We start from the raw sequence: 24,935 nt of genomic DNA on the forward strand, positions 1-24,935 counted from the left end.
AATGGTTTTCTTTGAGACTGTGGTCCCAGCTCTCTTCAGGTCATTGACCAGGTCCTGCCGTGTAGTTCTGGGCTGATCCCTCACCTTCCTCATGATCATTGATGCCCCACGAGGTGAGATCTTGCATGGAGCCCCAGACCGAGGGTGATTGACCGTCATCTTGAACTTCTTCCATTTTCTAATAATTGCGCCAACAGTTGTTGCCTTCTCACCAAGCTGCTTGCCTATTGTCCTGTAGCCCATCCCAGCCTTGTGCAGGTCTACAATTTTATCCCTGATGTCCTTACACAGCTCTCTGGTCTTGGCCATTGTGGAGAGGTTGGAGTCTGTTTGATTGAGTGTGTGGACAGGTGTCTTTTATACAGGTAACGAGTTCAAACAGGTGCAGTTAATACAGGTAATGAGTGGAGAACAGGAGGGCTTCTTAAAGAAAAACTAACAGGTCTGTGAGAGCCGGAATTCTTACCGGTTGGTAGGTGATCAAATACTTATGTCATGCAATAAAATGCAAATTAATTACTTAAAAATCATACAATGTGATTTTCTGGATTTTTGTTTTAGATTCCGTCTCTCACAGTTGAAGTGTACCTATGCAAAAAAAAGTACAGACCTCTACATGCTTTGTAAGTAGGAAAACCTGCAAAATCGGCATTGTATCAAATACTTGTTCTCCCCACTGTAGGTGTAGGCTACAGTATATAATTTAACGCAGGAGGATATAGGTGTAGGCTACAGTATATAATTTAACACAGGAGGATATAGATGTAGGCTACAGTATATAATTTAACACAGGAGGATATAGGTGTAGGCTACAGTATATAATTTAACACAGGAGGATATAGGTATAGGCTACAGTATATAATTTAACACAGGAGGATATAGGTATAGGCTACAGTATATAATTTAACACAGGAGGATATAGATGTAGGCTACAGTATATAATTTAACACAGGAGGATATAGGTATAGGCTACAGTATATAATTTAACACAGGAGGATATAGTTATAGGCTACAGTATATAATTTAACACAGGAGGATATAGGTAGAGGCTACAGTATATAATTTAGATGTAGGCTATAGTAGGTAACAGGAAAAGAGAGAGTATGGACATGTTCTGATATCAGGACTTAGTGAACTACAGTACAAGACAAGAGTCCCAAATATAGCACACTACTTTTGACCAGTTTTGACCAGACCTCTGACCACACCATTAAGCATTTCTCTATGAACGTCAAACACGTTCCTGTGGTGAGCCTTCTATTTTTAGCTGCTTCTATGCTGGCGATGTTCGGGAATTGAGGTATTTGGTTCTGACTGGCTGAATGGGTTGTCTCTGGTTGTCTGGACTACTACACCATTAGCAATGTCTCTGGCACACGATCAAGAACCACTACAAAGAGGGGGGTGGGGAGAGAGAGAGAGAGAGAGAGAGAGAGAGAGAGAGAGAGAGAGAGAGAGAGAGAGAGAGGGGGAGAGAAGAGGAGAGGAGAGGAGAGAGAGAGGGGGGGGGAGAGAGACAGAGAGAGAGAAAGAGAGAGAGAGAGAGAGAGAGAGAGAGAGAGAGAGAGAGAGACAGAGACAGAGACAGAGACAGAGACAAAGGAAGTGGTGGGAGGTTGAGGTTGCTGCTAAGCGGTCATGTATAGTGAGTGATGACCACACTATTAAAGAACGTCTAAAGAAGTGAGGAGAGGTTAGAGTGTTGTGATGAGGGAGGGAGATATTTATAAATGTACAGTGAGTGATGACCATACTATTAAAGAAGTGAAGAGAGAGGTTAGAGTGTTGTGATGAGGGAGGGAGATATTTTAGTGATCTCAGTGTGTTTGTTCTTGTCCACCCAGTTAAAGTCCAAATAGGACAGATCTTTCTCTCCTAACCCCGTTTTATAGATACAATAAAACCTCTCTCTCAATCACCACAGGGAACGCTCATCCTATCGGCTTCAGATTGGACTGAAACATTCTGTTGTGGGTCACAAATTTAAGTGAGGTTTCCTTGCATTCGTCTCCTCTTTCATTGTCTTTTTTTCACACACACACACACACACACACACACTCTAATCTTGAGCCTAGTGTTTTTGAAGGGAGGAGGGTGATGCCACTCAGAATGGGAGTAATTAGTGAAATATGGTGTTGAACCCAAAACTGACTCCAGATCAGTAATGAGACACTGACGCTGTCTGCCTGTCAGTCTTTGCCCTACTTCATACACAGCTTGGCTGATACATACATTCCTGGTGCATACATCCACAAAGGTCCTGCCAAAGTCAACAACCACACACATTCTTTGTCGCTGACATGAGTTAGAGATTGACCCTATTCATATTACGTATAGGTTCAACCTGTCCGTATATGGAATCTCAGCAGTCACCAACTAACAACAGGGGTGTCCCAAATGGCACCCTATTCCCAATTTGGTGCACTACTTTTGACCAGGGCCCATTGGGCTCTGGTCAAAAGTAGTGCACTATGTAGAGAACAGGGTGCCATTTGGGACACATCCAGGTTAAGGGGGACATTGGGTTCTTGACCTGGCCTCGTCACTAAGGAATGGAAATTCCAAGAGTTCCTGAGTTGCCCCAGGTTACGAGAGAACTGACCTCAGATATTCAGGAACTCTGATAGCCATCTAACATTCCAACAGGAGTCAATAGGCTGTTTGGTTGCTCACTCTTAACTGGCCAATCAGCGACCAAGACAGGGGCTGAGGTATGAAGGTATGGACTATGGGCCATGTGAGTGTTGGGCAGAGAGAGAGAGAGGTGTGTGTGCGTGCGTGCGTGCATGTGTGTGTGTGCGCGTGTGTGGCTGCGTCCATGTCTGATTCTATGTGTGTCTGTGGGGTGTTGTTTGTCTGTCTGAGCTCTCAGGATAGTTACTCAGTATCAGTTGGTAATCCTCCTTTCCTACAAACAGAGGTGTTCTTTCCACGTGGCCCCCTTAGAGACCTCTTGGAGACCCCTCCACTGAGGGGGAGAGGTGACCCGTGACTGTGGAATCACATGCAGAGAGAAACCGAACAGGTCATTCTGGTCATCCTACACCATCTACACTTCTAGGTATGGTTTCATTACATGGTCTAGGAGAAAAATACTTATCCTCCCCTTTGACCTTTGACCTAAAGCATCCTCACATTTTACATTTTTAGTAATTTAGCAGACGCTCTTATCCAGAGCGACTTACAGCCATTACTCACACACATATCTACCCTGTTATACCTGTTACCGTGTTACCATGACCTGAGACTTAGCTGTTATACCTGTTACCATGACCTGGGACTTAGCTGTTATACCTGTTAACATGTTACCATGACCTGAGACTTAGCTGTTATACCTGTTACCATGACCTGGGACTTAGCTGTTATACCTGTTACCATGTTACCATGACCTGAGACTTAGCTGTTATACCTGTTACCATGACCTGAGACTTAGCTGTTATACCTGTTACCATGTTACCATGACCTGAGACTTAGCTGTTATACCTGTTACCATGACCTGGGACTTAGCTGTTATACCTGTTACCATGTTACCATGACCTGAGACTTAGCTGTTATACCTGTTACCATGACCTGAGACTTAGCTGTTATACCTGTTACCATGTTACCATGACCTGAGACTTAGCTGTTATACCTGTTACCATGACCTGGGACTTAGCTGTTATACCTGTTACCATGTTACCATGACCTGGGACTTAGCTGTTACACCTGTTACCATGTTACCATGACCTGGGACTTAGCTGTTATACCTGTTACCATGTCTGGGACTTAGCTGTTATACCTGTTACCATGTTACCATGACCTGAGACTTAGCTGTTATACCTGTTACCATGTCACCATGACCTGGGACTTAGCTGTTATACCTGTTACCATGTTACCATGACCTGAGACTTAGCTGTTATACCTGTTACCATGTCACCATGACCTGGGACTTAGCTGTTATACCTGTTACCATGTTACCATGACCTGAGACTTAGCTGTTATACCTGTTACCATGTCACCATGACCTGGGACTTAGCTGTTATACCTGTTACCATGTTACCATGACCTGAGACTTAGCTGTTATACCTGTTACCATGTTACCATGACCTGGGACTTAGCTGTTATACCTGTTACCATGTCACCATGACCTGGGACTTAGCTGTTATACCTGTTACCATGTTACCATGACCTGGGACTTAGCTGTTATACCTGTTACCATGACTGGGACTTAGCTGTTATACCTGTTACCATGACTGGGACTTAGCTGTTATACCTGTTACCATGTCACCATGACCTGGGACTTAGCTGTTATACCTGTTACCATGTTACCATGACCTGGGACTTAGCTGTTATACCTGTTACCATGACTGGGACTTAGCTGTTATACCTGTTACCATGACCTGGGACTTAGCTGTTATACCTGTTACCATAACTGGGACTTAGCTGTTATACCTGTTACCATGTTACCATGACCTGGGACTAAGCTGTTATACCTGTTACAATGACTGGGACTTAGCTGTTATACCTGTTACCATGACCTGGGACTTAGCTGTTATACCTGTTACCATGTTACCATGACTGGGACTTAGCTGTTATACCTGTTACCATGACCTGGGACGTATTTTTTGTATTTTTTATTTATTTCACCTTTATTTAACCAGGTAAGCCAGTTGAGAACAGGTTCTCATTTACAACTGCGACCTGGCCAAGATAAAGCAAAGCAGTGCAATAAAAACAACACAGAGTTACATATGGGGTAAAAAACATAAAGTCAAAAATACAACAGAAAATATATATACAGTGTGTGCAAATGTAGCAAGTTATGGAGGTAAGGCAATAAATAGGCTATAGTGCAGAATAATTACAATAGTATTAACACTGGAATGCTAGATGTGCAAGAGATTATGTGCAAATAGAGATACTGGGGTGCAAAAGAGCAAAATAAATAACAATATAGGGATGAGGTAGTTGGGTGGGCTAATTTCAGATGGGCTGTGTACAGGTGCAGTGATCGGTAAGGTGCTCTGACAACTGATGCTTAAAGTTATTGAGGGAGATAAGAGTCTCCAGCTTCAGAGATTTTTGCAATTCGTTCCAGTCATTGGCAGCAGAGAACTGGAAGGAATGGCGGCCAAAGGAGGTGTTGGCTTTGGGAATGACCAGTGAGATATACCTGCTGGAGCGCAGACTACGGGTGGGTGCTGCTATGGTGACCAATGAGCTAAGATAAGGCGGGGATTTTCCTAGCAGTGATTTATAGATGGCCTGGAGCCAGTGGGTTTGACGACGAACATGTAGTGAGGACCAGCCAACAAGAGCGTACAGGTCACAGTGGTGGGTAGTGTATGGGGCTTTGGAGACAAAACGGATGGCACTGTGATAGACTACATCCAATTTGCTGAGTAGAGTGTTGGAAGCTATTTTGTAAATGACATCGCCGAAGTCAAGGATCGGTAGGATAGTCAGTTTTACGAGGGCATGTTTGGCAGCATGAGTGAAGGAGGCTTTGTTGCGAAATAGGAAGCCGATTCTAGATTTAACTTTGGATTGGAGATTCTTTATGTGAGTCTGGAAGTTGAGTTTACAGTCTAACCAGACACCTAGGTATTTGTAGTTGTCCACATACTCTAGGTCAGACCCGTCGAGAGTGGTGATTCTAGTCGGGTGGGCGGGTGCCAGCAGCGTTCGATTGAAAAGCATGCATTTAGTTTTACTAGTGTTTAAGAGCAGTTGGAGGCTACTGAAGGATTGTTGTATGGCATTGAAGCTCGTTTGGAGGTTTGTTAACACAGTGTCCAATGAAGGGCCAGATGTATACAAAATGGTGTCGTCTGCGTAGAGGTGGATCTGAGAGTCACCAGCAGCAAGAGCGACATCATTGATATACACGGAGAAAAGTGTCGGCCCAAGAATTGAACCCTGTGGCACCCCCATAGAGACTGCCATAGGTCCAGACAACAGGCCCTCCGATTTGACACACTGAACTCTATCTGAGAAGTAGTTGGTGAACCAGGCGAGGCAGTCATTTGAGAAACCAAGGCTATTTAGTCTGCCAATAAGAATGCGGTGGTTGACAGAGTCGAAAGCCTTGGCCAGGTCGATGAAGACGGCTGCACAGTACTGTCTATTATCAATCGCGGATATAATATCGTTTAGGACCTTGAGCGTGGCTGAAGTGCACCCGTGACCAGCTCGGAAACCGGATTGCATAGCGGAGAAGGTACGGTGGTATTCGAAATGGTCGGTGATCTGTTTGTTAACTTGGCTTTCAAATACTTTCGAAAGGCAGGGCAGGATGGATATAGGTCTGTAGCAGTTTGGCTCTAGAGTGTCACCCCCTTTGAAGAGGGGGATGACCGCGGCAGCTTTCCAATCTCTGGGGATCTCAGACGTTATGAAAGAGAGGTTGAACAGACTAGTAATAGGGGTTGCGACAATTTCGGCGGCTAGTTTTAGAAAGAAAGGGTCCAGATTGTCTAGCCCAGCTGATTTGTAGGGGTCCAGATTTTGCAGCGCTTTCAAAACATCAGCTGTCTGAATTTGTGTGAAGGAGAAGCGGGGGGGGCATGTGCAAGTTGCAGCAGAGGGTGCAGAGTTGGTGGCCGGGTTAGTGGTAGCCAGATGGAAAGCATGGCCAGCTGTAGCAAAATGCTTGTTGAAATTCTCGATTATTGTAGATTTATCGGTGGTGATAGTGTTTCCTAGCCTCAGTGCAGTGGGCAGCTGGGAGGAAGTGCTCTTATTCTCCATGGACTTTACAGTGTCCCAAAACTTTTTAGAGTTAGTGCTACAGGATGCAAATTTCTGTTTGAAAAAGTTAGCCTTTGCTTTCCTGACTGCTTGTGTATATTGGTTCCTAACTTCCCTGAAAAGTTGCATATCGCGGGGGCTATTTGATGCTAATGCTGTACGCCACAGGATGTTTTTGTGCTGGTCAAGGGCAGTCAAGTCTGAGGAGAACCAGGGGCTATATCGGTTCTTAGTTCTGTATTTTTTGAATGGGGCATGTTTATTTAAGATTGAGAGGAAATTACTTTTAAGGAACAACCAGGCATCCTCTACTGACGGAATGAGATCTATATCCATCCAGGATACCTGGGCCAGGTCAATTAGGAAGGCCTGCTCGCTAAAGTGTTTTAGGGAGCGTTTGACAGTGATGAGGGGTGGTCGTTTGACCGCGGACCCGTTACGGACGCAGGCAATAAGGCAGTGATCGCTGAGATCCTGGTTGAAGACAGCTGAGGTGTATTTAGAGGGTATGTTAGTCAGGATGATATCTATGAGGGTACCCATGTTTACGGATTTAGGGTTGTACCTGGTAGGTTCGTTGATAATTTGCGTGAGGTTGAGGGCATCTAGCTTGGATTGTAGGATGGCTGGGGTATTAAGCATATCCCAATTTAGGTCACCAAGCAGTACAAACTCTGAGGATAAATGGGGGGCAATCAATTCACATATGGTGTCCAGGGCACAGCTGGGGGCTGAGGGGGGTCTGTAGCAAGCGGCAACAGTGAGAGACTTATTTCTGGAAAGGTGGATTTTTAGAAGTAGAAGCTCAAACTGTTTGGGCACAGACCTAGATAGTATGATAGAGCTCTGCAGGCTATCTCTACAGTAGATTGCAACTCCACCCCCTTTGGCAGTTCTATCTAGACGGAAAATGTTATAGTTGGGGATGGAAATTTCAGAATTTTTGGTGGCCTTCCTGAGCCAGGATTCAGACACTGCTAGAACATCAGGGTTGGCAGAGTGTGCTAACGCAGTGAATAACTCAAACTTAGGAAGTAGACTTCTGATATTTATGTGCAAGAAACCAAGACTTTTGCGATTACAGAAGTCATCAAATGATAGCGCCTGGGGAGTAGGAGTGATACTGAGGGCTGCAGGGGTTAGCCTCTACATCACCAGAGGAACAGAGGAGGACTAGAATAAGGATACGGCTAAAGGCTTTAAGAACTGGTCTTCTAGTGCGTTGGGTACATAGAATAAAGGGGGCAGATTTCCGGGTGTTATAGAAAAGATTCAGGGCATTATGTACAGACAAGGATATGGAAGGATATGAGTAAAGTGGAGGTAAACCTAAGAGTTGGGTAACAATGAAAGAGATAGCATCGCTGGAGACATCAATTGAGTCGGTCTCCGCGTGTATAGGGGGAGGGGCAAAGGAGCTATCTAAGGCAGGTTTAGCTAGGCTGGGGGGTCTACAGTGATATAGTACAATTAGAAATAACCGAAACAACAATAAACTAACCATGTTTGGGCTGAGGCTAAACATAAACAGGATGTAGTACCGTAAAAAGGAACAGTCCAGCAGACATCAGCTGTATAGCTGAGTTATCATAAGGTCCGGTGGTGAAGCACTAGTGAGTAAGAGGCCACGGCTAGCGTGTGCTAGCGGGCCGGGGCTAGCAGATGGATGGAATCTTCGTGGTTAACGTCGTAACCACATCAGACGATTTCGTCGGCAGACCAGTCGTGTAGAATCGGCGGGGCTCCGTGTCAACACTAGGTGGTCCCGTCCGGTTGACAGAGAGGTAGATAGCCGGGAGATGGGCCTAGCTCAGGATGATTAGCCAGACCACAGCGTCCGTTTTGTTGTAGCTAGCTGGTAGCGATGAATCCGGAGTTAAAGGTCCAGTGATTCAGTGATTCCGGCGGAAAAACTGATATGTTCTGGGTCGATAACGCGCTGTGCAGACTGGCCGAATATCCGGTGATTAATGTCCAGTGATTAAAATTAATCCCGCAGAAAAAATCCAATGTTCTGGGTGAAAAACCGCTAGCTGTGGCTAATAGCAAGTAGCTAGTTAGCTGGCTAGCTGGCTAGCTAGTTTCAACTGGAGATTCTAGATTCTAGATAAAGGTAAGTCAATAATAGAATCCGTTCCACATTGAGTGAGGCGGGTTGCAGGAAAGTATATTTTGTAGAAGGATGAAAAGTCTGATAGGGAAATATGTACGAAAAATACAGAAAAATAGGGTATTTACAGGCTATTTATAGACATACGATAAAAACACAACTGCACTACTACGCCATCTTGGAACAAGGTATAACTTAGCTGTTATACCTGTTACCATGACTGGGACTTAGCTGTTATACCTGTTACCATGTTACCATGACCTGGGACTAAGCTGTTATACCTGTTACAATGACTGGGACTTAGCTGTTATACCTGTCACCATGTTACCATGACCTGGGACTCAGACATCATTTACAAACTAAGCATTTGTGTTTAGTGAGTCCGCCAGATCAGAGGCAGTAGGGATGACCAGGGATGTTCTCTTGATAAGTGTGTGAATTGGACCATTTCCTTGTCCTGCTAAGCATTCAAAATGTAACCAGTACTTTTGGGTGACAGGGAAAATGTATGGAGTAAAAAGTACATTATTTTCTTTAGGAATGTAGTGAAGTAAAAATAAAAGTTGTCAAAAATATAAATAGTAAATTACAGACACCCAAAGAAACTACTCATGTAGTATATTAAGTACTTTACACCACTGCATACCAACCCTTCTCTCTGCTTACTGACCAAGTGCTGGTCCTACATTCCTCCCCATCACTCTGACATGCCTGCATGCTTCTGTCACGTGGCCAACCCCTCTTATCAGTAAAATAAGGACCTATAGACAGCTAGGAGAGGCATGGAGGGGTGTGTGTGTACACCCTGGTCATCTGTCTAGCTGGATAAGGCTTTCACGTCTCTGCAGAGCTCTCATCACACTCTCATTGTAAAGCTCACACATGACAACAGTCCCCTTCTGGACCGCACCATAATCATTACCACATCACTCATGCATTTCCTGTGCTATGCCAGGTCTGCCCATGATGTTTTCAAGGAGCTTGCGATACCACACAGTATATGTTTCTTGGTGTATTCACGTGTTTTCTTGCAAGGAGCTGCACGGTAGTATTGTACACAGTGTTGTATTCCAGGAAGCTGTAGTGACATCACTTACAACACAGATAGTTGGTGCAGTAGGGTCAAGGCAAACATACATTACATCGTAGGCTACAGTATGTCTGCAGTAGTGGAGTTAAGGCATTCTGTCTTGGAGAACGCTACTTAACATCTTCTTCTAATAGTAGACCCAGATCTAGGGGCTGATACTCAGGAATGTACTAACTTCTTGGACCCAGTCCAACGGTGTCATAGCCTCAAACCACTGGTATGTGTGTTTGTCCTTCAGCATCTTAGATAAATGTAATATAACCTGACATATGAAGAGAGAAAAAACTGGTGAATGAGAAGAGGTAGGTATCACATTCCAGGGCATTGACTTGTGAGAGATGAGATTCGGCTTCACTAATCAGAATCTATCTATCTATGCTATGCTATGCAGGCAGGAGGGTAGGTGGGTTGATGAGTGACTAATGATTAACCTTTAACCTGTAAGTGAGGAAAAGAGATAAGTAATTATTCCATTGACAGTACTCTATTCCCACGGCAATGGAGACTATTTGAGCATTCTAAGGAGTTGACATCTCTCTCCTCTTCACTCACAGAGACGGGGCTGATAGTGTAGAGTGGCATGCTGAAGGGGTAGCTGGGAATAATGGTAGTGTTTCAGAGTTTCTGCTTGCCAAAGCCTCTGCCTCCACGTACACTTAGGCCAATATTCATTCAGATCAAGCGTTAACCGGCTTAGCAGACACCTGCATAGCTGATGTTTTGGAGCTGTCAGATCGGTGTCATGAAGCCACACCTGTCCCACTCGCGTTAGAAGTTCAAGTGTAGACTATATAGAAATAATGACACAACATCATTCAATTAAATAATGAGGATTTCTATCAGCCTAATGGAGGTGTAGATTACATCTCTCACTCCAGTGTTCCAACTGGTTAACAAGGCTGCATGGGATTTCTCTTAATGTGACTCTGTGCAGCCAATGACAGCTTTAGATATAATGCCAGGAGCCGCTTGTGGATTTGACAGCTCTAATGTAGTTCCACTTCCGACGCTGCCAAAACAACCGCTATGCAGATGACGGATCTGATTAAATAGAGCCGTTAGATGCCTAATGCACTCAGTGTTAGTACTGTAGGTGACCAGACCCCAGGACCACTCAGTGTTATGACTGTAGAGGACCACTCAGTGTTATGACTGTAGGGGACCAGACCAGACCCCAGGACCACTCAGTGTTATGACTGTAGGGGACCAGACCAGACCCCAGGACCACTCAGTGTTATGACTGTAGGGGACCAGACCAGACCCCAGGACCACTCAGTGTTATGACTGTAGGGGACCAGACCCCAGGACCACTCAGTGTTATGACTGTAGGTGACCAGACCAGACCCCAGGACCACTCAGTGTTATGACTGTAAGGGACCAGACCAGACCCCAGGACCACTCAGTGTTATGACTGCAGGTGACCAGACCAGACCCCAGGACCACTCAGTGTTATGACTGTAGGGGACCAGACCAGACCCCAGGACCACTCAGTGTTATGACTGTAAAGGACCAGACCAGACCCCAGGACCACTCAGTGTTATGACTGCAGGTGACCAGACCAGACCCCAGGACCACTCAGTGTTATGACTGTAAAGGACCAGACCAGACCCCAGGACCACTCAGTGTTATGACTGCAGGTGACCAGACCAGACCCCAGGACCACTCAGTGTTATGACTGTAGGGGACCAGACCCCAGGACCAGGAATGAGGATGTGGGCCGGAAATAGTAATGAATTAATTAATTAATAACACAGCCCTGAAGACAACAGGAAGTTAACCACTTATAATGTTGGCTACGCTCCGATGAAAGAAGCAACAGTAACTGTTAATAAACACAGGAGTCACTGTCTGCTATTGGTGTTGGTGGTTAATAACTGTTGACCCTCTAAATACAGTACTACCTTCATTTTACCTACAGGACAGTAGAAAATGACATTTTTAGGCCCATTGGAGTGAAACGAATAAAACCACCAATGACCTTGTATCAGACGCAGACGCTAGCAGACAGGATGTAGTTCTATCGACCTGACACAGATAAGTGTGAGTGTCAACATTTACCCATAAAGGCACCAGATTAAATGACATAATTCCCTTCACCTGTTTGGAATAGAAACAGTTGTTGTTTCTGTTATTATTTAAGTAGTGGATATCCTGTTTTCATAAAACCCACATTTCTTAGGGCAAATGTTTCCTCCGTTTCTGCCCTGGTGAACTCACTTGGGGTTGACTGAATGAGTTTTGATTTGCTAAGCAGGTTTGGTATTCTGAAAAGAACATTGTGATCTTATCTTACATAACCTTCCGAACGATCTGAATGTTGCTGTGTCCCAAATGGCACCCTGTTCCCTACATAGTGCACTACATTGGGATGGAGGCTGTGCATGTTTACGTGAGCTATGTTGCCAATGTGTGCTCAATTATATTGCCACATCTGCTATTGTTTAGCTGAAGTGTCTTCTGAATAAATGATATCACCTTAAAGGTATTCTTAAAAAGATGTTCCAGTTGAACAATGATATTACGTAACACACACACGCGCACACATCTGGTTGTGCCCAGAGCAAATCTTATATTGCTGATTGATTGTTATGAAATCTAATTGAGGAGAGCGATGTGGGGCCTTGGTAATGGTCTGCTCTCACGACCTTGTAACAATACCTTTCTCTCTTCTCTCTCAACTTCTGTCCCCCTCTCTCCATCTCTACCCATCCCTCCTACTCTCTCTACTGCACGTCTCTGCACCTTTCCAAATTAAAGGGCAGGTGGACTTAAAGAATACTCAAACTGAACTTCTTTAGGATGGCAAGACTTTATTCAGCAGCTCTGCATCAGTACAGTATTTGTCAGCCTACAGTATTTTTCAGCCTACTGTTTTTTTCAGCCTATGGAGATGTTCTAAAAAATCAGTAAGCTATCATACGCTTTTTATACTTTAAAACTGGGGCTGACATATCAGATTGTTACTTGATAGGTTGATACAGCTTTGACAAGTATCATGCGCAGAATGGTGGGTGGGTGTGCAAATATGGTGAGTGTCGTTTGCAATATAGTTCATGTGCGTGCGTGCGTGTTCGTGTAATCGTGTGCAAAATATGACCATGGGTCATAATGTGGCCAAGGCACTCTTACCCCTCCCTTCAGTCTGACAGTTGACGGTTTGACGGTCTGACGGTCTGACAGTCTGACAGTCTGACAGTCTGACGGTCTGACTGTCTGACGGTCTGACTGTCTGACTGTCTGACTATTTGACGGTCTGACAGTCTGACAGTTGACAGTCTGACAGTCTGACAGTCTGACAGTCTGATGGTTTGACAGTTGACGTCTGACAGTTTGACAGTCTGACAGTCTGACAGTGGATAGTCTGACAGTCTGACAGTTAACAGTTTGACAGTTGACAGTTGACGGTTGAGAGTTTCTTAAACAATGAGCCTTTATATGGTACTTCCTTCTTCTTAATTGTAGTCAGGCAGAGTTTTAGTTAACCAGGGCGTCAGTCGTTTCCCACCCCGCTGTCTCCCCTCCCTCATGTCCCTGATTGGACTTCCGTTGTCTTAACCTAGGTTCCCCCCTCCCTCATGGTCTAGGCTGGACCCTTCAAACTCTTTCCACCTTTCTTCCCCTCATTATGCATCTCAATATCTCTCCCAATCTCCAACCCTCTATAATTCTCTTTCTACCTCCAACTCTCCATCCTTCTTCACCTCCCTCCAACTTTCCATCCTTCTCCACCTCCCTCCAACTCTCCATCCTTCTCCACCTCCCTCCAACTTTCCATCCTTCTCCACCTCCCTCCAACTCTCCATCCTTCTCCACCTCCCTCCAACTCTCCATCCTTCACCTCCCTCCAACTCTCCATCCTTCACCTCCCTCCAACTCTCCATCCTTCTCCACCTCCCTCCAACTCTCCATCCTTCTCCACCTCCCTCCAACTCTCCATCCTTCTCCACCTCCCTCCAACTCTCCATCCTTCTCCACCTCCCTCCAACTCTCCATCCTTCTCCCCCTCCCTCCAACTCTCCATCCTTCTCCACCTCCCTCCAACTCTCCATCCTTCTCCCCCTCCCTCCAACTCTCCATCCTCCACCTCCCTCCAACTCTCCATCCTTCACCTCCCTCCAACTCTCCATCCTTCTCCACCTCCCTCCAACTTTCCATCCTTCTCCACCTCCCTCCAACTCTCCATCCTTCTCCACCTCCCTCCAACTCTCCATCCTTCACCTCCCTCCAACTCTCCATCCTTCTCCACCTCCCTCCAACTCTCCATCCTTCTCCACCTCCCTCCAACTCTCCATCCTTCTCCACCTCCCTCCAACTCTCCATCCTTCTCCCCCTCCCTCCAACTCTCCATCCTTCTCCACCTCCCTCCAACTCTCCATCCTTCTCCCCCTCCCTCCAACTCTCCATCCTTCTCCCCCTCCCTCCAACTCTCCATCCTCCACCTCCCTCCAACTCTCCATCCTTCACCTCCCTCCAACTCTCCATCCTTCTCCACCTCCCTCCAACTCTCCATCCTTCTCCCCCTCCCTCCAACTCTCCATCCTCCACCTCCCTCCAACTCTCCATCCTTCACCTCCCTCCAACTCTCCATCCTTCTCCACCTCCCTCCAACTCTCCATCCTTCTCCACCTCCCTCCAACTCTCCATCCTTCTCCACCTCCCTCCAACTCTCCATCCTTCTCCACCTCCCTCCAACTCTCCATCCTTCTCCACCTCCCTCCAACTCTCCATCCTTCACCTCCCTCCAACTCTCCATCCTTCTCCACCTCCCTCCAACTCTCCATCCTTCTCCACTTCCCTCCTCCATCTCTCCCTGACATCCAATGACCTTGCACCTCAGTGTGTTACATATAAAGCCATGGACTATGTGTGTGGATAACTTCTCCCTCTCTATACAAGCATGATGTCAACCACTGAACCACCTGAGAGTTGAGGAAATTACAGAATGTAAAAGATAGGCAATAACCAGGGTCAAACAGTGGTCAGTGCAAGGCTGCTGTCATTCCACATACAGTACTCCTAATGCAAACAGGCTCTTTTCCATTCACACTCATACTGTATCAGTGACGCAAACCATCTGTCTGTGAGCCATGAGGACATATTTTGGAGAACCTAAATATGCATGTATTTTCAGTATGCATGCCCAAAAAAGTTCTGGAAAGAGGGAGTTGATGTTTTCAATTTATGTTATCCAGAATGACGGACCGATATTGTATAATTTATGTTGTCCAGAATGACGGATCGATATTTTATGCCTGACATCATGTAGACTCATACTAGAGCATGTCCAGATTGTCTTTAAATAACATACAGGGTGCTGGCACCAAATGAAATGGAAAGCCAAACAAGTCATTCACTCCTTTCTGATTGACTGTGTCCCAAACACACACACTGTTATGGCAGTCATATTTTCCATAGCACCTTATCAATCATGCTAGGAAATTATTAGAGTATATACAATGATGAATTTCATGGAACATTGTCAAAGACAGCCTCCTATCCCAGATTGGCACAATGTGTAAATAAACATGTACAAATTCATTTAAAACAAGAACACAGAAACTGATCGAATTTACATTTAAAAACATTTTTGGAAGGAAGGGGTGGTTGGATATTCATGCATACTGTACATCTCTCAATATTTTTGACTAACTTAGACATTTCAATGTGTATCTTATTAATCTTATTGGAAATCAAACATACATAGAACTCATTGTCTTAAGCATCGCATAAAACACCACAGTCTATGTATTTCAGTAGCAAATGAAAAAAGTTAAAGGATTTTCACTGTTATCAAAACCTAGTTTCAATGTTTTTCTATTTTAGTTTAGATAATGTTGTAAAATCTTAAATGGTTAACATCTATTCATTAACAGTTTTACTGAATAAAAAAGCCGAAATTTGACTTTGTAATCAAATGCTAGTTTTTGCTAACAATTGTTACTCTGCTTCCTAACTGCAGATCAGAAATCCAGTGAAGGTGGTGTGGTGAGCCCCATCATCATAGACCTGATGTTCTGCTTTAAGACGTGTGTAGACCTCTTCCCCTTCTTCCAGCTGCAGCGTGACACCATTGGATCCACTGTCTTCTCCATCATGTGGTGTGCTATGGTCAGTCACAGTCACCATAAGTTGTCCTCCTTTGTACAGGGACACTCTTCTATGTATGGAGTTCAATCCAAAGGCTGTGTATCTGAAGTAGTAGATTCCACTCACCGATGCCTTAAAGATGCCAGTCACTGGACTGTAAGCTTTGCCAATGTTGGTGAAGACATGCTTGTAGACCAGGGTGATATCGGTATTGTATGGTCCATTGGTTTCAGACAGTGAAGCTGAGAAAGCTACCTTCGGTCTGTCTCTGTTCTCTCTCTTCAGTTCCTCCACAGTGGCTCTCAGCTCTTGGAGTGCAGAACTCTGTTTCTCCACTGTGGCTCTCAGTGATAGCAGTAAGTATTTCTGTTCCTCTGCCTGGCACTCACTGGCTGACAGTATGGCTTCCATGACTGTTTTATAATAATAATAATAATAATATGCCATTTAGCAGACGCTTTTATCCAAAGCGACTTACAGTCATTCGTGCATACATTTTTGTGTATGGGTGGTCCCGGGGATCGAACCCACTACCTTGGCGTTACAAGCGCCGTGCTCTACCAGCTGAGCTACAGAGGACCAGAAACAAGTTTGAATCTGTAAAGGTAAAGGAGAAGAGTTGAGTCCGTGGTTGTGGTGGAGGTAACAGCTTTATGCAGAGTGCTCTGGGGTATAAGCAGTCACTTCAAAATGCAAAGGCTAGTACAAAGGGAAACTTCTTCGATCTCGAGGTTATATGCATTGACTTAATTAAGTATGCATTCATCACTTCAGTGTCACAATTATGTAAATTCTCGGTCATAAAAGAGGATGAACTTCTGGTGACCGTTTTTCTGTCTATTAGGAGAAATGGTCTGTCTCTGTTGCATTGTATCCTGTACATGTTCTGCATGTATGGTGAAACAGACAGTTTGTGGTTCTCTCATAAGGCCCATGTTCTTCTTTTAAATCACGTGATACTTAGAGCCAGGAAATACATTTGACATTCAATAAAACGTTTTGTGTGTCTGTGTGTGTGTGTGTGTGTGTGTGTGTGTATGTGTGTTTGTGTGTGTGTGTGTGTGTGTGTGGATACCACACACACAGATAAATGCTTCAATGCAGTGATCAACTGTTTTCTCTTCTCTTTCTTCAGAAGTGTTGTTTGTCCCCGTTTTTTGGTTTTGTGAACTTGGTCAGCAGCTTTTCAAGTATCTGAGAACTTGGTCAGCAACTATTCAAGTATCTGAGAACTTGGTCGCAGCTTTTCAAGTATCTGAGAACTTGGTCAGCAGCTATTCAAGTGTCTGAGAACTAGGTCAGCAGCTATTCACGTATCTGAGAACTTGGTCAGCAGCTATTTAAGTATTTGAGAACTTGGTCAGCAGCTATTTAAGTATTTGAGAACTTGGTCAGCAGCTATTTAAGTATTTGAGAACTTGGTCAGCAGCTATTTAAGTATTTGAGAACTTGGTCAGCAGCTATTTAAGTATTTGAGAACTTGGTCAGCAGCTATTTAAGTATTTGAGAACTTGGTCAGCAGCTATTTAAGTATTTTAGAACTTGGTCAGCAGCTATTCAAGTATCTGAGCACTGTTGTGCTTTAGCAAGTGTCAGAGTCTGAGGATGTAATATCTAAGAAGTCCTTTGTGTAGGAGAGCTTCTTGGGGTTTAGATTGAGAATGAGATGAAGGAATCAAAACCTGCATGTCCACATCATTAAAGGCACAGTGCATTCAAAATGCTGTTTTTCCTGTGTTTTATATCATATTGAACAACAGCTGATGAAACTAAAGCTGTAAAAGTGTGCAAAAATGTGATCAGTGTTATTTCCTGATAGTTGTTGGTTGAAACTACAATCTACACAGGACCTTCTAATCAGTAGGCTTTCCATTGTGACAGCAGGATTTCCATGGTGACATCACCATGCTGTAAATTGGTTAATAGACCAATAAGAAAGAGAGTTCCAAACCTCTCCCCTAGTTTTCCGTTTTCCACTCCCTACTCAGATAGTCCTAGTAAAATTCTTGCTTGAGAAATAGTTTTTTGCTAACAATCTACTTTTAATGGGAATCTATTACAGTAAGGTACTAATTGTTACACAGAAATGATTTGATATTGATATAAAAACGGCTGCATTGGGCGTTTAAGAATAAAAAGCTCCACTGGGGACTGAGAGAATGAACGGTGCAGATGAATAGAAAACACTTAACATCCTAATTGCAGCGGCATTAGAAGAGATTGAGAGAGAGGTCTGTTCTTTGCTTCAGGGGAACCCTTAACATCCTAATTGCAGCGGCATTAGAAGAGATTGAGAGAGAGGTCTGTTCTTTGCTTCAGGGGAACACATTGATTATTTAATCTGATGAATTGGCGTCATTCAGTGCAGTGGTCTGGTGGTCTCAGTGGTAATCAAGGGTTTAAAGGGTTTAATGTGTGTGTTTATTGCATTACTGTACTGAATGGGAAACATGGACAGCTTCAGCCTAGTTGTGTATTCAACTATTAACCGTCCGGTTCTTTCACAGTATATCGGTCAACAACATACATGGAGTGTGTATGAGGCCCTCCATCTAATCTCTTTTTTTCTTTACAATGCTAACCTCTCCTCACCAAAACTAGACATAGAAACACATAGGCCCCTTCATAACATTACGCAAGATGTCAACACCCCTACCCCACCCCACCCCCCCATAATAGTATCAACACCCCACCCTCTGCCCCACCACACCCCCCATAATAGTATCAACACCCCACCCTCTACCCCCCCACACACCCCCCATAATAGTATCAACACCCCACCCTCTACCCCCCCACACCCCCCATAATAGTATCAACACCCCACCCCGTACCCCACCACACCCCCCATAATAGTATCAACACCCCACCCCGTACCCCACCACACCCCCCATAATAGTATCAACACCCCACCCCGTACCCCACCCCACCCCCCATAATAGTATCAACACCCCACCCTCTACCCCACCACACCCCCCATAATAGTATCAACACCCCCCCCCCCCTATATTAATGTCAACACCCCACCACCCTGTGACAGCAACAGGACATAGCCGTAACCCCCTATAATAAGGTCAACACCCCACCACCCTGTGACAGCAACAGGACATAGCCGTAACAGAGCGGCTCAAAGGATGATATACTAATCCATTTTTACTAGAAAGGATTCGGCCGCAGGTCCCTTTGTAATATGAGTCTGTATTGACCAGAGGAGAGAGAGTAGAGGGGGTTATTTTGGGTGACTATTAATTACACAGCACTTATATAGGTCAAGACTGAGGCCTGATGAAAGGATCTGGAGAGGAAGTGGAACACTGTGGATCCTTCTGTCCTCAGCACGGCTTGACAACATGGAATGAAAATGGTGACGGCACTCACTTAAAGTGTACCCTACCGGGCTTCATATACAGTGCATCCTAGTAACATCGGGGTCGTGGGTTTGATTCCAGCTGGGGCCACCCACACAAAATGTATGCACAGATTAATGTATGTCCCTTTTGTTAAAAGCATTTGATGAATGGCATATATTATCATTTATTTATATGAGATATACCATTTTGATAACTTCAAGCAGTCAATTTTGCCTCACAGGAGGCTGCTGAGGGGAGGACGGCTCATAATAATGGCTGGAATGGAGTGAATGGAATGGCATCAAACACATGGAAACCATTCCATTAATTCCGTTCCAGACATTACTATGAGCCTGTCCTCCACAATTAAGGTGCCACCAGCCACCTGTGCCAGGCCTACTATAAGCAGTATGCACAGTATCAGAGCTGATATCCTATAACAGGTACTCAAGTACTATAGCAGTAGAAAACTAGAGGTGCCGGACGACCCACATCAATCACCATGTGGTTGGCATTGTGCTTAATGAAAGTATCGACTGCTCTGCTGCCGTGTGATTGACCTCAGTGAGTTCTGCAGCAGGCTCCGTACACAATCAATGAACACACTTTCCTGGACACAACACTCTAGCCTACAATATATAATCTATATGGTTACCACATAGCTTGGTAATCGATACAGGCACTGCTTCTACAGTGCTAATGTACTTGAGCCATTTAGCTGTATCTGACCTCCTTAGCAGTGTTGGATTCTAGCTTGAAATATACTTATTCATGTTACCATACTAGCACTTAGTGATTACTTTACATGTATAAGAAATGTATATTTTGGGGTCAATGAAGGGTGAATAGGAACTTTGTGTATGGAAAGTTACTGAGTGAGACAAGGGGAAGTGCAGAAAGTTCATATTCTGTTCAAACATGTTGCTGAATATTAATAGTGTCCCAAATGGCACCCTATTCCCTATATAGTGCCCTATAGGCCCTGGTCAAAAGTAGTGCACTATCCTAGCTGGACCCTGACCACCCAGAGACAGACACAGGAAGCATTGGTTCTCCACTGGTTTTGCCTAGGGACCCAAATTGATCCAGATTGTCTCAGGCGAGATGCAATATTCACAGCGTGATTTTTTGTGTGCCAAAACGCAATCTGGAAAACTACGCTGAACAAAGATTTCCATATAAGGAAATCAGTCAGTTGAAATAAATTCATTAGGCCCTAATCTATGGATTTCAAATGACTGGGAATACAGATATTCATCTGTTGGTCATAGACAACTTTTAAAAAAAGAAGAAGGGGCATGGAGAAGAAAACCAGTCAGTATCTGGTGTGACCACCATTCGCCTCATGCAGCGCAATGCATCTCCTTCGCATAGAGTTGATCAGGCTGTTGATTGTGGCCTGTGGAATGTTGTCCCATTCCTCTTCAATGGCTGTGCAAAGTTGCTGGATATTGGCGGGAACTGGAACACGCTGTCGTACACGTCGATCCAGAGCATCCCAAACATGCTCAATGGGTGAAATGTCTGGTGAGTATGCAGGCCATGGAAGAACTGTGACATTTTCAGCTTCCAGGAATTGTGTACAGATCCTTGCAACATGGGGCCGTGCATTATCATGCTGAAACATGAGGTGATGGTGGCGGATGAATGGCACCACAATGGGCCTCAGGATCTCGTCACAGTATCTCTGTGCATTCAAATTGCCATTGATGAAATGCAATTGTGTTCATTGTCTGTAGCTTTTGCCTGCCCATACCATAACCCCAACGCCACCATGGGGCTCTCTGTTCACAACGTTGACATTAGCAAACCGCTCGCCCACACAACGCCAGACACGTGATCTGCCATCTGCCCGGTACAGTTGAAACCAGGATTCATCCGTGAAGAGCACACTTCTCCAGTGTGCCAGTAGCCATCGAAGGTGAGCATTTGCCCACTGAATTCGGTTACGACGCCGAACTGCAGTCAGGTTAAGACCCTGATGAGGATGACGGGCATTTAGATGAGCTTCCCTGAGACGGTTTCTGACAGTTTTTGACAGAAATCCTTCGGTTGTGCAAGCTGGATGTGGAGGTCCTGAGCTGGCGTGGTTACACATGGTCTGTGGTTGTGAGGCCGGTTGGACGTACTGCCAAATTCTCTAAAACGACGATGGATGTGGCTTATGGTAGTGAAATTAACATTCAACTCTCTGGCAACAGCTCTGGTGGACATTCCTGCAGTCAGCATTCCAATTGCACACTCCCTCAAAACTTGAGACATCTGTGGCATTGTGCTGTGTGACAAAACTGCACATTTTAAAGCGGCCTTGCATCTGTGTAATGATCATGCTGTTTAATCAGCTTCTTGAAATGCCACACCTGTCAGGTAGATGGATTGTCTTGGCAAAGGAGAAATGCTCACTTACAGGGATGTAAACAAATTTGTGCACACAATTTGAGAGAAATAAGCTTTTTTCTGGGATCTTTTATTTCAGCTCATGAAACATGGGACCAACACTTTACATGTTGCTGTTATATTTTGGTTCAGTGTATTTTTAATGCTATGTTGATAGTAAATGTACCAATTATATGACAAGGGAACAACAGTCACACATTTTTCTTTGTAAATAATTCAATTTTGCCCATATTCTTGATGAAGAATGATAAGCTCACTGGTTTGAGACCACAAAATCAGCCAAACCCGGTAAATAGCGATGCTAATAACGCTATATTGAAAATACTGTGATTGAATCTTTTTTTACAGAAGTTCAAGTAATAAAGGATATAGGTTCATTATCATTTCTACACACTTTCTACCTGGTTTTAGTTGTTTAAGTTCAGACACGTGACCCATTCAGAACCTCCCAAATTTGGGTCGTTACCCACCAGCTGCTCTAAAGTAACAGGTAATAAAGATATCCTGTTTGTTCACGCTTTTACCCCTGTCCCTTTTCTACAGACTCAGGAGCTAAACTCTTTTTCTCAGGGAGTGAGAGAGATAAGGGGAAGACCAGGGGAAGGGAAGACCAGGGGAAGAACAGGGGAAGACCAGGGGAAAGGGAAGACCAGGGGAAAGGGAGACCAGGGGAAGAACAGGGGAAGACCAGGGGAAAGGGAAGACCAGGGGAAAGGGAAGACCAGGGGAAAGGGAAGACCAGGGGAAAGGGAGACCAGGGGAAGACCAGGGGAAGAACAGGGGAAGACCAGGGGAAATGCGAAGACCAGGGGAAGACCAGGGGAAAGGGAAGACCAGGGAAAGACCAGGGGAAAGGGAAGACCAGGGGAAGGGAAGACCAGGGGAAGAACAGGGGAAGACCAGGGGAAAGGGAAGACCAGGGGAAGAACAGGGGAAGACCAGGGGAAGGGGAGACCAGGGGAAGACCAGGGGAAAGGGAAGACCAGGGGAAGGGGAGACCAGGGGAAGACCAGGGGAAGGGGAGACCAGGGGAAAGGGGAGACCAGGGGAAGAACAGGGGAAAGTGAAGACCAGGGGAAAGGGAAGTAGGGTAGTATTTCACATACCTCCCACCATACATACAAAAACACAGACACACAAACACACACAAACACACTCTTCCCATCCGCTCTCCCATACATGCACACATATGACAGCCACACACTCCCTCGACCATACTCTCCCTGACTCCAGTGACTCACATTCCCCCCCGTCACATTTTCATTCCTCCCCTCTAAGGCATCTGATCTTCCCTTAGACCTCCCACACATGACAACCCAGTGTGTGTGTGTGTGTGTGTATGCGGACCTCCCAGGTAGCTGGGTCTTTGTGTTCCAGACAGGGCTGAGTTCAATGGGTCATGTGAAGCGTCTGCTAGACTGGAACAGCTGACCCCTCTGTACCTGCAGTGGTGTGACACACACACATACAAACACACAAACGTCTGTGGATCTTACTTGAGGATCTTGGCTCTAGTTTAAAGCCTGATACTTCTTTCTCCTGTCTCTGTGTTGAGCCCACTCTCTACTCTGTCTTAGTACAACCTGGTCTCAGGGCAATTCATATTATTCTGTACGTAAATCTGAGACACTCCATTTCCTATGCTATATTGTGATACTTTAGGTTGCATTATGAATGGAATAGCGGTCGTACAATATCATATAGGACGTATAGTATCATACGTCTTAACCAGTTGTACAATAGCATACGAATTGGATGACGTACCTTATCATACTACTTGGAGGATGTATAGTATTATCGACTTTCTCTGAGACCTGGTTGCTTGATGCACTGTAACAACAAAGGAGAATGACGGGGAGAATTTACATTGGCGGTTAGGGGAACTACCGACAAAGGTTAGGATCATTTATGTAAAAGGTTGGGAGAATTTACGTAGCAGGTTAGGTGAATTGGGTTAAGGTTAGAATAAGGGTTAGGGGAAGGGTTAGCTAAAATGCTACAGTTGTCCCCGAAACGCGCAGCCTTTGGATTGCTAGATGGTTGCGGTATACGCCCAACCGACCTCCCTACTTTATTTTGTTTCTGTCTACAGTAACTAGACCATTAGTACATACAGCATCATATGGCTTGGAGGTGCACAGAAATACGTATAGTATGATTTGTATGGCTCTGAGACCAGGCTGCTTAGCGAAGTCTTGGTCTTGGTGTTGACAGACTAATCATCCTGATTTCTCTAGTGGGAACACTGAATACCTGATACAGTGAGTACCAGGGGTATACAGTATTTGGGGGCGGGGCCATCTGTCCTTATTAAGGGCTATCCTTCTACCTCAAACATCAGATAATGGGTGCCATGAAGGGACATATAGAACCAGTACTTCACACTGGTTTGTGAGGGATATCCCACAAGGCACATATTTACTTCTCCGTACTTAGCACTTCCTCCATGGTCAGTATTACTGGAGGTTACTTCCTGCATAACGTCAGTAGGGCCCAGTCCCAGACCCTTGACGCAAGCACACACACACACACACACACACACACACACACACACACCCCGGCACTCAGGTGGGAAAAGTATAGGTACACCGTGACAGGGTTATAGAGTGCCTGGGCAGAGCTAGGACAAGAGGCCAGTGTCACAGACACACGTCATTGGCAGGAGGCTGATGAAGGCACGACAGGGGTTCAGACGGAGGTCGACATTAAACACAGTAAAGGGGGTTTGTTTTGGAAAGGGCAAACGTCAGAGGATTTTGTAATAACAGGGTTTCAATAGACCAATTAAAACAAATCAGGCTCTTGAATATGATCTTGTCTTTAAATTGTTAGAGAAAAAAAGCCAGACAGAGAGATTATACAAGTACTTCTTTATACAATATGTTTTTTCTTAAATTAATTAAATCAATAAAATAATTGACCGTTTACGGAGATTCAGAACTCCCTTTTCTCCAACTTTATCACATCAGTCTGGTATTAGTAGTTACTGGAAGAGTTATTAGACCACAGTACATTGAGACTTTAACCACTAGCCAGTAGCCGTAAGTGTCTGGCCCTCCACACCCATTCTGTCCACACAGCTAGCTAGTACAACACTACGGAGACAGACCAGATAGACCCTGTCTGTCTGTCTGACTGACAGCGAACCACCAGAAGCGTGTTGAAACAGGCTGAG

General features: G+C 44.8%; 1 protein-coding gene across 1 annotated transcript in view; it reads left to right on the top strand.

Moving 5' to 3' along the window:
- LOC311122207 (calcium-dependent protein kinase 2-like) overlaps positions 1-16,367 on the top strand; it is a gene marked incomplete at its 3' end in the record, with an annotated part of 24,952 nt that extends 8,585 nt beyond the window's left edge. Inside the window, exons 3-4 of the mRNA XM_084196594.1 lie at positions 15,889-16,037; positions 16,302-16,367. Of these exons, the coding sequence (XP_084052720.1) occupies positions 15,889-16,037; positions 16,302-16,367 (215 nt within the window). The remainder of the gene's footprint in view (positions 1-15,888; positions 16,038-16,301) is intronic.
- Between the last annotated feature and the right edge of the window lie 8,568 nt (positions 16,368-24,935).

Source organism: Coregonus lavaretus (genome assembly GCF_964263955.1).
Source record: "Coregonus lavaretus genome assembly, contig: HAP1_SCAFFOLD_422, whole genome shotgun sequence".
NCBI classification, from domain to species: Eukaryota; Metazoa; Chordata; class Actinopteri; order Salmoniformes; family Salmonidae; genus Coregonus; species Coregonus lavaretus.